The following is a 16,179-nucleotide window of genomic DNA, read 5'->3' on the forward strand; positions in this document are numbered from 1 at the left end:
CGAAACTTTAATAAAATATATATATTTTTAAAAAGCAGTCTTGGAGAGTTGCTAAAGTGTGTTCAATGGCACATGCTGCTATCACTGTTACATCGGTGATGGAGGGAGTAGATGTTGGAGGTGGATGGGGTGCCAATCAAGTGAGCTGCTTTGTCCTTGATGGTATTGTTTGGAAAACAAAAGTAGTTTTCAGGGATTTCTCATCGTATTGGCAAACATTAGAAATAAATATAGTTTTAAGTGGGCTTAATCAATTTTTCTGAGTCTGGAAGGGTAAACCTATAGTTAGATTCATGCTGGATAAAGGTGTTTTATGTGTGGGCATTGGTTAAGTGTTTATATTGTGCTTAGAGAAGGCAACTGCATGAAGAATAAATAAACCAGCAGTGGTTGCTTAGAAACTGGTGTCTTGTAAGGTCCAGAAGCTTTTAAGGCATTTTAGACAATTTGATTGCAGTTGAAGATAGGTGATAGAAGAGAGGCAGCCTTCACAATTCTGCTAGAAGCAATTGATTTAGAAGGCGAGAGAGGGAACATCGCTCTCAGCTTTGCTAGAACAAAAGCCATACCATGAAGTAATGGTTAAGAAAACAAATGCAGAAATCTGAATGAAAGTTTGTTAAGGAAACTAGAGAAATGACGAGAAGTTTCCAAGAAGTCTGAGGTTAGAGACAGTAGGCTGAGCACTGTTCCGTAAGACCAGACAGAGTGAGAAGAAAGCTGAGACAACAGAAAGATATCTAAAATGGTTTGCAGGTTTGTGAGATTTTACTACAGTGTCGGGAATGGGAGTTGAAATAACTATGGAAAACGGTGGCTGGATCTCAGAGTTTGCCTAAAAGCAGTTAAGACAAATAAATCCTAAATGGGTTGATGTAAAATCCTGGACTGGATTCACTGTTAGAAGTGGAGGGGAAGCTTTGTTTAAAAGTGTCATTTGGAAAACTTGGTCTGGATTTCAGAATGCAAACTACTAAGGTAAAGCATACTTACAAGAGATGATTTTATGAAGTGTGTTTTTGGGAGTGGAGTTTGGAAACTGTCACGTGATAATCATCTGGGGGATTCTGAGGAGACATCCACCCACATTCATTGAGGTTCAGAGAGGAATGTGTATTTGCCCGCAATTTTCTAACTGTGCTTAAAGTGGACTTTGTGCAAATGAGACTATTATAGATTAAGATACACCTTGTAATCTGTGTTAATCCTAAAACCAGTGTAATTGTTAAGATAAGGGGGGAGTAAAGGAGAATATTGTATTATGATCCAATTTTTCCATGTTTAATAAATGTTTTTTTTCTTGTCGTTAAAGCTAATGGTCCTGTGAGTCATTCCTGCATGTGTTATGAAGAAAAAAGTAAAAGTTACGGGGTGGGATTCCTAGTTGCCAAACACCGAAATCCGGAAGGGCGATTGGGCGGAGAATGGCTCCTGACTCCAAATGTGCGGCAGTTTGACGGCGAATCGTGATGCTCCGCCCCCTCCAAATTGGCATCATTGAGACGTGCGCCGTATGCAGCCGCAACCCCATTATTGGGCCCACCCACGATGCTCCGCCTCCGATGGCCCGAGTTCCCGATGGCGCGGGCCACGTGTGGTCTCAGCGGTCGTGAGCCTGGCATGGCGGCTGCCGAGAGAGATGGAGGGCATACAGACAGTGTCTAGTACCGCCATACACTGCCGAGAGCCATGCCACTGGCCGGGGGGGGCTTCTGCCAGGGCTGGGAGGAGTAGTGAGGGGTGGCCAGGAGGTGGGCTGTGGGATCGGGATGGATGGGTACATGGTCCAGCACAACCAGCACTATCTTTTCTGGCACGATCAGTGCTTGTGTTGGAGGTGTAGGCGTGTTCTGCAAGTGTTTCATGTGGCGCCGGTGCTAGCCCCTGACCGGTAGCGAAATCAGTGCAGGTGTGTCGCCGATTTTTCTGTTGTGAAACATCACGGATCCTCCGTTGGCATCAGCACTTAGATGCAGGAACGGAGAATCCAGCCCACGGTCTTTTGAGTCAGGGTTCCATTCTGCGATCTTTCTGTCCAGTTAGAATATCCACTGGGTTCGTACCAGGGATGTTTAAGTGTTGTTGGATCTGCACTCATCCAGACAAGTGGAGAGTATTCCAGCACACCCCTGAACCGGTGTCTTGTAGGTCCTGGACAGTACTTAGCACCCATTTTGATTCGTGAACTTTTACTCTTGATCTCACCCATTATTTGTCATTCTGTTCATCCAACTGGGGCGAGATTCTCCGACCCCCCGCCGGGTCGGAGAATCACCGGGGGCTGGCGTGAATCACGCCCCCGCCGGTTGTCGAATTCTCCGGCACCGGAGATTTGGCGGGGGCAGGAATCGCGCCGCGCCGGTTGGCGGCCCCCCCCCCGGCGATTCTCCGGCCCGGATGGGCCGAAGTCCCACTGCTAGAATGCCTGTCCCACCGGCGTGGATTAAACCACCTCTCTTACCGGCGGGACAAGGCGGCGCGGGCGGGCTCCGGGGTCCTGGGAGGGGCGCGGGGCGATCTGGCCACGGGGGTGCCCCCACGGTGGCCTGGCCCGCGATCGAGGCCCACAAATCCGCGGGCGGGCCTGTGCCGTGGGGGCACTCTTTTCCTTCCGCCTTCACCACGGTCTCCACCATGGCGGAGGCGAAAGAGACTCCCTCCACTGCGCATGCGCGGGGATGCCGTGAGCGGCCGCTGACGCTCCCGCGCATGCGCCGCCTGGCAATGTCATTTCCGCGCCAGCTGGCGGGCACCAAAGGCCTTTCCCGCCAGCTGGCGGGGCGGAAATCAGTCCGGCTCGGGCCTAGCCCCTCAAGGTTAGGGCTCGGCCGGTCAAGGTGCGGAGGATTCCGTACCTTTGGAGCGGCGCGATGCCGGACTGATTTGCGCCGTTTTTGGCGCCAGTCGGAGGACATCGCGCCGATTATGGAGAATTTCGCCCCTGATTCTGAGAATCCTGTTATACTCACATTTCAAAAGCTGTTTAACATCCTCTCATTCTGTTTCTTCAGGGTCCAACTCTCACATTCACAGAGTGCACCCACTCCATACTGTAGACTGTATTAGACATTTTTAAAGCTTTGTGCTGAAGCTTTTGGACTTTCAGACTCTTCCTAAGTCACTAGTCATGCCTCTTGCCTTAGTGAACTCTGATTTAATTCTTGGTTGTAACTGTCCTGATATGCGGATACACACACAACAATATACAGACAAGCAGCTAATGGACACAGAGAACAGGACATGACCAATAAGCAGGCAGGACACTCAGGGGTGGGATCTGACTATAAAAGACACGAGGCACTCACACTCCACCTCTTTCCATTGATGAACATCTAGAGAGTCAGTCAAGGATGTTGTTTCGCACACCTCCACCACGTGGCTAAGAGCTAGTCTGGTTCAGTCAGACAGAGTAACCACACTTAAGTTAGCAGAGAGTCGAACTCACAGAGAACTGTGCTAACTGTGCTATTTGTTCAATAAACCTGATTGAACTAACTTCAAGGTCTGGAGTATCTTTCTGATCTAAGCTGCATCCAGTTGCAGCCAATGTTAGACCAGTGTACCTAATACGACTGTAACTTTGCTGCTCGTCATCAAAGTAAGGTCCCTGGAATTGTCCACTGCCTTTATCTCAATGTGTGCAATCTTGAATTTTCCATTTTCACTTGGAGCCACGCTCTTTGCCCCATTTAAGTTCTGTCCAAAAGACTCAATGTGTCTTTTATCTCAACCTTCCATAATCTCTAGCTCTTCGTTGTCCTGGCTACGAGTGTATTGCTATCTGATATCTGACGTTCACCTGCCGCAGCCTCTCATGATGCAGCCACAGCAGTCCGGTAACTCTTCCCTCACTAATCTCAATATCTTCTCTCCCACACCATTAAATGGTATGGATGACAAAAGATACCCGTGCCTGATTCTGTCCTCAAACTGGAATCGCTTCTTTAGTTTATCACCAACTCTGATGTCTCCTGAAGCATTTCTGTATAGTTCTTATATTAGCCACAAAAAGGTTTGGGTCCCCAAAGTCTACAAGAACAAAATAATAAGTAGAACTAATTGACCTTGAAAGTTCAAATGGAATGTTCATTTCAAGATCACTCTTTACGAACCAAAGATTTCCCAGAATTCTCAATAAGGTAAAAATAACTTCCTTAATTATTTTCCCCAGTCTTGGCGATCCAGTCAGTAGCTGGTGTTCTTCTCTATCCAAAATCATACTTTCAGCAAAGCAAATCAATAATACTAACTGATGGTATATTAGAATTACTAAGAATAAGCCCCTGGCAATAGCATTGAGGGGTTCCAGGAAGTGGAGGGGAGTACTCAGGGGAGGAGAAGAACACCGGGTATCTCTGTATGCGGACAATTTGTTGTTGTATGTGGCGGACCCGGCGGAGGGGATGCCAGAGATAATGCGGATACTTGGGGAGTTTGGAGAATTTTCAGGATATAAACTGAACATGGGGAAAAGTGAGTTGTTTGTGGTGCATCCAGGGGAGCAGAGCAGGGAAATAGAGGACTTACCGCTGAGGAAGGTAACAAGGGACTTTCGCTACTTGGGGATCCAGATAGCCAAGAATTGGGGTACATTGCATAGGTTAAATTTAACGCGGTTGGTGGAACAGATGGAGGAGGACTTCAAGAGATGGGATATGGTATCCCTGTCACTGGCAGGGAGGGTGCAGGCGGTTTGTGTGGGCCGGGAAGACCCCGAGAGTGAGGAAGGGATTTTTGTAGCGTAGTAGGGATAGGGGGGGGCTGGCACTATCGAGCCTAAGTGAGTACTACTGGGCCGCCAATATTTCAATGGTAGGTAAGTGGATGGGAGAAGAGGAGGGTGCGGCGTGGAAGAGATTGGAGAGGGCGTCCTGCATGGGGACAAGCCTACAAGCTATGGTGACGGCGCCGTTGCCGTTCTCACCGAAGAAATACACCACAAGCCCGGTGGTGGTGGCTACTCTGAAAATTTGGGGGCAGTGGAGGCGGCATAGGGAAAAGACGGGAGCCTCGGTGTGGTCCCCGATAAGAAATAACCATAGGTTTGCTCCGGGGAGAATGGATGCCGGATTTGGAACATGGCAAAGAGCAGGAGTAACACAATTGAGAGATCTGTTTGTAGATGGGACGTTTGCAAGTCTGGGAGTGCTGACCGAAAAATATGGGTTGCCCCAAGGGTATGCATTCCGGTATATGCAACTGAGGGCTTTTGCGAGGCAACAGGTGAGGGAATTCCCGCAGCTCCCGACGCAGGAGGTGCAGGACAGAGTGATCTCAAAGACATGGGTGGGGGACGGTAAGGTATCAGACATATATAGGGAAATGAGGGATGAGGGGGAGATTATGGTAGATGAGCTGAAAGGGAAATGGGAAGAACAGCTGGGGGAGGAGATTGAGGAGGGGCTGTGGGCTGATGCCCTAAGTAGGGTAAACTCATCGCCCTCGTGTACCAGGCTAAGCCTGATACAATTTAAGGTGTTACACAGGGCGCATATGACTGGAGGATGGCTCAGTAAATTTTTTGGAGTAGAGGATAGGTGTGCGAGATGCTCGAGAAGCCCAGCGAATCACACCCACATGTTCTGGTCATGTCCGGCACTACAGGGGTTTTGGGTGGGGGTGACAAAGGTGCTTTCGAAGGTGGTTGGGGTCCAGGTCGAACCAAGCTGGGGGTTGGCTATATTCGGGGTTGCAGAAGAGCTGGGAGTGCAGGAGGCGAAAGAGGCTGATGTTTTGGCCTTTGTGTCCCTAGTAGCCCGGCGCAGGATACTGTTGATGTGGAAGGAAGCCAAGCCCCCGGGTGTGGAGACCTGGATAAATGACATGGCAGGGTTTATAAAGCTGGAACGGATTAAGTTCGTCCTAAGGGGATCGGCCCAAGGGTTCACCAGGCGGTGGCAACCGTTCGTCGAATACCTCACAGAAAGATAGAGGGAATGGAAAAGAAGAAGACAGCAGCAGCAACCGGGGGGGGGGGGGGCGGGGGGACACCAGAAGGACTCTCATGGATGTTAGTGTATAAGTATAATATGTATAGGTTGTTGTTATAGGTAATTGTATGCTGGACTGCTGAATTGTATTTTTGGAGAGTATTTATTTGGGACAAGGCAGTTGCCATTTAGTTTTGTTTTTTGATTTTGATGTTCTTTATATATTATTTATTTCTTGTTTAAAAAACTGGCCATTGTTATTTATATTGTTATATTACTGTGTAAAAGATACACAATGTACTGTTATGGTTGGCCAAAAATATTGAATAAAATATATTTTTAAAAAAAAGAATTACTAAGAATGAATCACCCAACAATTCTGGAACAACTCATGAATGTAGTCCTTAAAAATATTTTAATGATATCATAGAAAATAACACTCCAAAAAATGTTGGTTTGGAATTCAAAATTGGTGTCAATACATATTTGCACCCTATTTCTCTTATTTTTGCACACAAATCTTTATTTTCTTTTAAAAACAGTAAGATTTAGGCTATGGTCAGGTTTTACCAGACCTCAGAAAGCGATGCACTGTTTCATTTCTTGAGTCCTTAAATTTGTCTAATTCAATTTAAATTTTAGAATTCTTTGACATTTCAAGAGCATAGTCGCAATCACAAAATGTAAAAATGTTCTACAAACCCAGGAGTGATGCTGCAGGAATAAATAAGTGGATTGTATCTCCATCCCAGTAATGTATCTGCTTCAGGTTATATTTATTTGGAGTTGGTTCCTTGTTGGACCTATAAAGACATTTGATTATCATTTCATTTTCAAACATAAGAAAAACAGGCAACTGTTTTGCTCACATTCATGCTGTTCTGTGACAATAAAACAAATACTGGTAGCAACTTGCCAAGACCTCTTTGCTATCCCCTCCCAAACCACAATCTCTACCACCTCGAGGGAAAAAGGTAGCATGGGAGCTTGACCATCTGCAAGTTCCTCTCCAAGTCACACATTACCCTGTTGTGGAAATATTTCACTGTTCCTTCACTGTTGCAGGGTGAAAAATCAAAATCCTGAACTCCCCCCTAACACCATTGTGAGACTGCAGGAGTTCAAGAAGGTAGCTCATCACCTTGTTAAGGGAAACAAGAGGTGCGTAATAAATGCTGGCTTTCCAATGATACCCGCATCTCAAAAAATGGTTATCTGAAAACAAATGCAAAATCTGCCGTACCTCACCAACAGCATGACAGGAAATACTTGCTGGTTCGGCCTAGTGAAGTTCACTGTTATCTGCAAAGCCTGTTGTATGTTTGCTGTAGTTACTGGCAAGATATGAACATTCATTTGTGTACGAAGTAGCAGGTACGCATACAACTGTTCCTGCTGCAAAGAAATCAGAACTTTTACTACAGATTTAATCCAAGACATCAAAATACTTGATCTTTTTTCACTTTAGCAATGTAGCATATTTATCATATTCCTTGTTGAAATCTTCAAATATAAAATAAGAATCTAATAATAACCTTTATTATTGTCACAAGTAGGCTTACATTAACACTGAAATGAAATTACTGTGGAAATCCCCAAGTCGCCTCACTCCGGTGCCTGTTCGGGTACACAGAGGGAGAATTCAGAATATCTAATTCACTGAACAAGCACGTCTTTCGGGACTTGTGGGTGGAAATTGGAGCGCCTGGAGGAAACCCACGCAGACACGGGGAGAACGTGCAGACTTCGCACAGACAGTGACCCAAACCAGGATTCGAACTTGGGACTCTGGCACTGTGAAGCAACAGTGCTAACCACTGTGCCATCCAATCCATAATCTACTTGTAAAAACTAGCGATTATTTTAGCTTGCTTATTAATGGAGGGTTGAATTCTCCGCTGGCGGGATTCTCCATTCTGCCAGCAGTGCGCCCCTGCCCGCAGGTTTCCTGGCGGCGTGAGGCAGTTACAATGGGAAATCACATTGGCTGGCGGAGGGAACGGAGAATCCCGCTGCCGGCAATGGTGCACCGCCAAGTTACATGTGGCTAGGGAGGCAGAGAATTCACCCCACAGAATTTGTGCGAGCTATGTAAGTTCAATCCTTGAGGAATGACCTGTAGGCACCACGTTTAATCTGTCCTTGTGTGGAGTTGTCTGATCTCGGAACCAAAAATTTGTAAACCATACTTATAAACCATCTTAAGTTTCTTAACAAGACCAAATATCAAAACAAAATATTTTTGACATAAAAAGGCGGAATCAGGAAAGAATACGTTAGCCAAAGGCTTGATCAAGAGGAGAGAGAGGTAGAGAGATGGAAGGAAATTTCAGAGGTTTGAGCCAAGGCAACTGAAGGCACATGCTGTTAATGCTGGAGCAATTGAAATGCAGAATACGTCACAAACCAGAACTGGGGATGCTTAGAGATCTCAAAGATTCATTGGGCTGGGCAAGGCTACGGGGTGAGTGCGTGGCGAGCTCTGAAACCAAGGTGAATATTTTAAAACAGGTAGTGTAGGAGACGGTGAATGTCAGGATCAAATACAGCTGAGATTGAGGATTTTTTTAAACTCGGAGGGTTGTGAATATTTGCAATTTTTACCCCCAGAGGGCTGTGGATAAGTCATTTTTGTGCACATTCTGAGCTGCCAATAATAGATTGTTTGGTTCTCGGAGAAACAAGGGGTATGTGGATCAGGTGGAAAAGTGCAGTTTAGGGCAAAGATCAAAAGTGATGTCATTGAATGGTGGAGTAGGCTTGAATGGCCACCACGCCTACCCTTAATTCTTATGTTCTTATGAACGGTCTTGTTCAACTTAAGATGATCACCATGAATGGAAACGGTGGGCAGGGAATAGAACTTGAGGCAAAAGTCAGCAATCAGGCTTCCCAATTTCGCTGGAAAAATGTTATGCTCATTAATAAATACAGGGCAAGCATTGCGACAAATCAGCCACTGTTCTGGCATCCAAGATAGTTGTTGTGAGATAGACATTTGGAACATAGAAACAGAGAAAATAGGAACAGGAGCAGACAACTGGTCGCTTTGTGTCTGCTCCGCTATTCATTGTCAATACTGCTGATCACCCAATTCAGTAACCTGTTCCCGTTTCCCCCCGATATCCTTTGATGCCTTTAGCTCCAAGAGCTATATCAAACTCCTTCTTAACAACATACAGGCCAGGATTCTCCATTTGAGAGACTATGGGCAGGATTCTGTGTAGCCCAATGCTGATATCATAATCGGCGATCAGGTGGAAAATCCATCTGACGCCCAAATCGGGAGTGGTGTAATCGCGTTGCGCGCCGCATGACGTTGCAACGGTGTTGCCGCATCAACGGCAGGCCCTCCCGTGATGTTCAGCCCCTGATGGGCTGAGTTCCCGACTGCATGGTTGACGTGTGGCCTCAGCAGTTGGGAACCTGGCGTGGCAGCTGCGGACTGTGTCCAGCGCCACCACACTTAGACGGGAACTGTGCCACTGGCCGGGGGGGCTTCCACGAGGGCCAGGGGACACAGGGGAAGGGTGGCCAGGGGGTGACCTGTGGGGTCGCGGATGGCGGGTCGAGTCTGCGCACGGCTGGACTTCTGGTTGCGGCTATGCGGAGCTAAGTCGCATGTCCGACAGCTCCCGCTAAAAACGGACTTTTGGGCTCTTTTTAAGGCCCGTAACGGCTTTTGTTCGACGTTTCCCGGTGTGGGAAGGGGACAGCAACATTCCGCCGATAGTGTATGGATTGGACCAGGAATGGGGCGATTAAAAATGTGGCATTGAAGCGAAGAAAGGTGCGAGGGAGGAGGACCAAGATGGCAACGGGCGGAGACCAGGCAGCGTGGAGGCAGTGGGCGCAAGAGCAGCAGGAGCTTCTCCAGCGCTGTTTTAAGGAACTGAAAGCAGAGCTGCTGGAGCCGACGAAGGCTTCAATCGATAAGCTGCTGGAGACCCAGATGGCCCAAGGGGCGATGATCCGGGAGGTCCGGCATAAGGTCTCGGAGAACGAGGACGAGATCCTGGGCCTGGCGGTGAAGGTGGAGGCGCACGAGGCGCTCCACAAGAAATGGCAGGCGAGGTTCAAGGAGATGGAGAACCAGTCGAGGTGGAAGAACCTGCGGATCCTGGGCCTCCCATAGGGACTGGAGGGGTCGGACGTGGGGGCCTACGTGGTCACCGTGCTGAATTCACTGATGGGAGCGGGGGCCTTTCAGGGGCCCTTGGAGCTGGAGGGAACCCACCGAATGCTGGCGAGGAGGCCCAAGCCCAGCGAGCCGCCGCGGGCGGTGCTGATGCGGTTCCACCGGTTTGCTGATCGAGAGTGTGTGTTAAAGTGGGCCAAGAAGGAGCGGAGCAGCAGGTGGGAGAACGCGGAGGTCCAGATCTACCAGGATTGGAGCGCAGAGGTGGGGAAAAAGAGGTCCGGTTACAACCGGGCGAAGGCAGTGCTGCACAGGAAGGGGGTGAAGTTCGGTATGCTGCAGCTGGCGCATCTGTGGGTCCCCTATAAGGATTGACATCATTATTTTGAGTCCATGGAGGAGGCGTGGGCCTTTGTTCAGGCCGAAAAACTGGACTCAGACTAAGGGTCGGGGACGAGGGATCGTGGTGGAGGGATTGTTGGGTTGCGTTTCAAGGGGGGGTTCTTTGTTTTTTGGGGGTTGATTAGGCATGGTTTTGATTAGGTCTGCCGGGTGGGCTCGTGGGGGGGTGTAGGTAAACTGCTTGGGGGTTGATAGTCGGTAGGGGAGATGGGGCCCCGCGGGGCGGGGAGAGAGGCCTAAGTTGGGGGTAGTGGGACCGGGCCGGGAAAGGGAGCTGCGGCAGGGGAGGCGGGGCGAGTGGAAAGCGCGGGCTTTTTCCCGCGTTAATGCTGAAGGGGCGGGCCGGAGCTGGGAAGCGTGGGCTTTTTCTCCCGCGCTGGGAGTGGAATGGATGAGATCCTGCTGGTGGACAAGGGGGGGGGAGGGAAAGTTCCACACGGGGGGGGGGGTCGATGGAGCGGTGGGAGTGGCCGGGGTCAGCAGGAGTCAGCTGACTTACGGGAGTGCAATGGGGGGAGCAATGCAGCTAGGGGGGGTCCTAGCTGGGAGGGGGGGGGGGGGGGAGAACCGGGTTGCTGCTGGTATGGCCAAGGCGGAGATGGAGTTGGTAGAGGAGGTCGGGGCGGGGGTCTGCTGCTGTGGAGAACTGGTCATGCGGGGGGCACGGGCACATGGCTGGCCTAGGGCGGGGGGGGGGGGGGGGGGGGGTGAGTAGCCCCCAATCCAGCTGATAACCTGGAATGTAAGGGAACTGAATGGGCCGGTCAAGCGGACCCGGGTGTTCGCACACCTGAAGGGGCTGAAGGCGGATGTGGCCATACTTCAGGAGATGCACCTGAGGGTGGCAGATCAGGTAAGGTTGAGAAAGGGGTGGGTAGGGCAGGTGTTTCATTCGGGTTTGGATGCAAAAAAATCGGGGGGGGGTGGCGATCTTGGTGGGGAAGAGAGTGTCGTTCGAGGCGTCGAGCATTGTGGCAGACAATGGCGGTAGGTATGTGATGGTAAGTGGCAAGCTGCAGGGGGTGCGGGTGGTGTTGGTCAATGTATATGCCCCGAATTGGGACGATGCGGGTTCATGCGGCGTATGCTGGGCCGGATTCCGGACCTGGAGACACGGGGCCTGATAATGGGGGGGGATTTCAACACGGTGCTGGACCCGGCATTGGATCGTTCAAGGTCTAGGGTGGGCAGGAGGCTGGCGGCGGCCAAGGTGCTGAGGGGATTCATGGACCAGATGGGAGAGTGGATCCATGGAGGTTTGCGAGGCCGGGGGCCAGGGAATTTTCATTCTTCTCCCATGTCCACAAGGCCTGCTCTCGGATTGACTTTTTTGTCACGAGCAGGGCGCTGATTCCGAGGGTGGAGGAAACGTAGTACTCGGCGATAGCCATTTCTGATCATGCTCCGCACTGGGTGGACCTCGAGTTGGGGGAGGAGAGGGACCAGCGCCCGCTCTGGCACCTAGAGGTGGGGTTGCTGGCGGATGAGGAGGTAAGTGGGAGGGTCCGGAAGTGTATAGAGAGGTACCTGGAGGCTAATGACAAATGGGAGGTGTAAGTAGGGGTGGTTTGGGAGGCGCTGAAGGCGGTGGTCAGAAGAGAGCTGATCTCCATTCAGGCCCACAAGGAGAGGGGGGAGAGGAGAGAGAGGAAGAGGTTGGTGGGGGAGATGGTGAGGGTGGATAGGAGGTGCGCGGAGGCCCCGGAGGAGGGATTGCTTCGGGAGCGGCGTAGCCTCCAGGCGGAGTTCGATTTGTTGACCACCAGGAAGGCGGAGGCGCAGTGGAGGAAGGCGCAGGGGGCGGGAAATGAATACGCAGAAAAGGCGAGCCGGATGCTGGCGCACCATCTTCGGAAGAGAGAGGCAGCTAGGGAGATCGGGGGAGTTAGGGATGGAGGAGGGAGCACGGTGCGAAGTGCGGTGGGAATCAATGGGGTCTTCATGGACTTCTACGAGGAACTGTACCGGTCTGAGCCTCCACTGGAAGAGGGAGGGATGGATCGCTTCCTGGACTAGCTGAGGTTTCCGAGGGTGGAGGCGGGGAAAGTGGCGGGGTTGGGGCGCCGGTTGTGTTGGAGGAGTTGGTCAAAGGGATAGGGAACATGCAGGCAGGAAAGGCACCGGGGCCGGATGGGTTCCGATTGAATTTTACAAGAAGTATGCGGACCTGCTGGACCCGCTGTTGGTAAGGACCTTCAACGCGGCAAGGGAAAGGGGGGCCCTGCCCCTGACGATGTCTAGAGCGCTGATTTCCCTGATCCTGAAGCGGGACAAGGATCCCCTACAGTGTTGGTCATATAGGCCGATCTCACTCTTAAATGTAGATGCAAAATTGCTGGCAAAGGTTTTGGCCATAGAAGATAGAGGACTGTGTGCCGCAGGTCGTACACGAGGATCAGACGGGGTTCGTGAAAGGGAGCCAGTTGAATACTAATGTACGGAGGCTCTTGAATGTTATAATGATGCCGGCGATGGAAAGGGAGGCGGAGATAGTGGCGGTGATGGATGCGGAGAAGGCCTTTGATAGGGTGGAGTGGGGGTACCTGTGGGAGGTGTTGAAAAAGGTTGGGTTCGGGGAGGGGTTCGTCAAGTGGGTGAGGCTGCTATATGAGGCCCCGGTGGTGAGTGTGGCCACGAACAGAAGGAGGTCAGAGTATTTCCGGCTACACCGGGGGATGAGGCAGGGGTGTCCCCTGTCCCCCCTGCTCTTTGCGCTGGCAAATGAACCCCTGGCCATGGCGCAAAGGGAGTTGAGGAACTGGAGGGGGCTGGTGCGGGGTGGGGAGGAGCATCGGGTATCGCTCTATGCGGATGATTTGCTGCTATATGTGGCAGACCCGGTGGGGGGAATGCCAGAGGTGATGAGGATCCTGAGTGAGTTTGGCGATTTCTCCGGGCACAAGCTTAATATGGGGAAGAGCGAGTTGTTCGTAGTGCACCCGAGAGGGGGATTGGTGAGCTCCCGCTAAAAAGGGCGGAGAGGAATTTCAGGTACCTGGGGGTCCAGGTGGCTAGGAGCTGCGGGGCCCTACATAAGCTTAACTTCATGAGGCCGGTGGAGCAGATGGAGGAGGAGTTTAAGAGGTGGGACGTGCTGCCACTCTCCCTGGCGGGTAGGGTGCAGTCAGTTAAAATGGCGGTGCTCCCGAGGTTTTTGTTCCTGTTCCAATGCCTCCCCATCCTGATCCCTAGGGCCTTCTTCAGGCAGGTTAACAGGAGCATTATGGGGTTTGTGTGGGCGCAGAAGCTGAGAAGGGTATTCCTGGAGCGGTGCAGGGATGGGGGGGGGTTGGCGCTGCTTAACCTCTGTGGGTATTATTGGGCTGCAAACGTGGCGATGGTGCGTAAGTGGGTGATGGAGGGGGATGAGGCGGCATGGAAGAGGCTGGAGATGGCGTCCTGTGTGTGCACGAGCCTGGAGGCGCTGGTGACGGCGCGGCTGCCGCTTCCTCCAACGAGGTATACCATGAGCCCGGTGGTGGCGGCTACCCTCAAAGTTTGGGGGCAATGGAGACATCACAGGGGGGAGGTGGGGGCCCCGATTCGGGGGAACCACCGGTTTGTCCCGGGGAGGATGGACGTAGGGTTTCTGAGCTGGCACAGGATAGGTATTAGAAGGAAGGAAGGTTGGTTTGTTTTTCTTGAGTGGCCGTGTATTTTTGCCTTTGCGTCCATGAAGGCTGTTAATTTATTATTTATGTATACGGGGGGGGTTGTTTTTTTCTTTCTGTATTTTGTTGTTGATATTTTGTGAAAATTTGAATAAAAAGTATTTTTTTAAGAAAGAGTATGTCAGTCATCGCTGTGCGCATGCATGGCCAGGGACCTGGCCGATTTTGGCACGGGAGCCTCACCCAGCGTCGCTGCTGGTCCCTCACCGGTCCCGGAATCGGCGAGGGTTTGTCACCAATTTTGACATCATAAAATGCCCACAAATCTTCCGTTTGAGCACTTAACCACTGAAACAGAGAATCCAGCCCATATGTTCTCCCACCGGAAGTGAATCGTTTCTGGTTTGCACTGGCGCTAGGAGCAGTGCCCGGAAAATATTCCCTCTCCCTTGCCATGCAAAGATATGCATTGCAGGAAACTCAAGGAATTCTGCTCCGAATCCCACTATTGGGCTGCCATTTTGAGCGGGCGACTCAGAGCCGTGGTCCAACGGCTGACCCCCCCACCCATCCACAACACGAAAACCTCCCCCCACCACCTCCTGCTGATAAGTAGGGGCATCCTCCCCTATCCCAACCAAGGAAATTTCTGAATCACCCACGCCTACAGGATGCACGGATGAGGGTGACCTGAACACCCCGCCCACAGACCCCTTCAGTGAACCCCCATTTCAGAAACGCACCAGACATCCCCCATGTCAGAGATCCCTCCCACATGTCAGAGACGCCCCATAGCTGCAGCCACGTAAAATGGCGGATTTCCGATCAGAATGGTCAAACCCCAATTTAAAATGGCGAACGAAAGAGGCTGATGGGAAAATCAGCCAACAGGACTCAAACAGACAGCTGCAGGTAAAACAGTGTATTTGCCTCTGGGGAAGCCAGACCAAACCGATACCTGCAGCCATCAACATCACAACACCCCAGCCATCTGCATATTAATCAGCCATTCCCGGGAACAATTGCTACACATTAGCAATTGAAAGCCGACCCAGACCTTTCGGCACCAGCAGGGGCCGACACAAAGAAAGGTAAATGACCACCCCCCCCGATCAAGGAATTGCCCCATTATTGGAGCATATCGAACCAAGTGATTGGGACCAAGTCCAATCACTTGGAACCAGGTACGAGGTCCGCCCCGAGAGGCGGGAAGCCCCTGGGGACTATAAGAATAGGGGCCAAGTTCAACTCGACCCTTCTTTTCCTGCTCGCAACCTTTGAGACCCTTCTACAAGAAAACTGTAAGTCTTACTCCAGCGATCGCTACCAGACAGGCGCTCCTGACTATCGACTTGTACCAGCTTTTGAATCCCGCAGGCTCAGAACCAATTCGAAAGACCATTCGTTTCCCTGACCTGGTGGGCCATTTCCAAAGTTAAATATTGGCCTTTAGTGGTAGGTAGTAGTCTAGTAGTAGGATTGTTGTATAAGTATTAATTGCTGTATATAATAAATGAGCGTTGATTTAACTCTTACTAAGCGGTGTGTTGCATTATTAATCATTACTTGGACTTGAACCACGTGGCGGTATCAGAAAGATACCTGGCGACTCATGAGCAAAGGTGACAGAATAAGAATAAAGTAAACTAAGGCTAAAACGAGCAACATAGCCATCAGTCACCCCTGCCTGGAAGCTAATGAGCAGTCCAGGCAGAAACACTGAAAAATCACTGCCTTTTCACTTAACTGTCCCTTACACCTGCTGCCTTTGACAGAAGTGTAGAAAGCAGCAGCTGTTACTTCATAGAAATGAAAATCACATCAGAAGGCATTAATGCCTCCTCCCCCATACAGCCCAGATAGTTTGATCGGTGAGGCCTCTTTTCACTTTCAAAGAGAAATATCTTTTAGTCGGTTATAATGGACAGCGTAACGGCTTCAAGACAGCCTGGTTTCTGGGCTGTTTATTTTCATTTTCCTTCATGCTTGAATGCATCCCAAGTACCCTCATATGACAATAACTACAATATTTATAAACATCTAGCTATGATTGACACTCCTGACCACATCAAATACAGTTAAGTGATTTCTGTTAATA

General features: G+C 50.5%; 1 protein-coding gene across 1 annotated transcript in view; it reads right to left on the reverse strand.

Moving 5' to 3' along the window:
* LOC140425041 (polycystin-1-like protein 1) overlaps positions 1-16,179 on the reverse strand; it is a 543,547-nt gene that overhangs the window by 223,886 nt on the left and 303,482 nt on the right. Inside the window, exons 38-39 of the mRNA XM_072508831.1 lie at positions 7,174-7,325; positions 6,633-6,733 (exon numbers count right to left, since the gene is read on the reverse strand). Coding sequence (XP_072364932.1) covers positions 6,633-6,733; positions 7,174-7,325 — 253 coding nt within the window. The remainder of the gene's footprint in view (positions 1-6,632; positions 6,734-7,173; positions 7,326-16,179) is intronic.

This window comes from Scyliorhinus torazame, chromosome 6 (genome assembly GCF_047496885.1).
Source record: "Scyliorhinus torazame isolate Kashiwa2021f chromosome 6, sScyTor2.1, whole genome shotgun sequence".
In the NCBI taxonomy this organism is placed as follows: domain Eukaryota; kingdom Metazoa; phylum Chordata; class Chondrichthyes; order Carcharhiniformes; family Scyliorhinidae; genus Scyliorhinus; species Scyliorhinus torazame.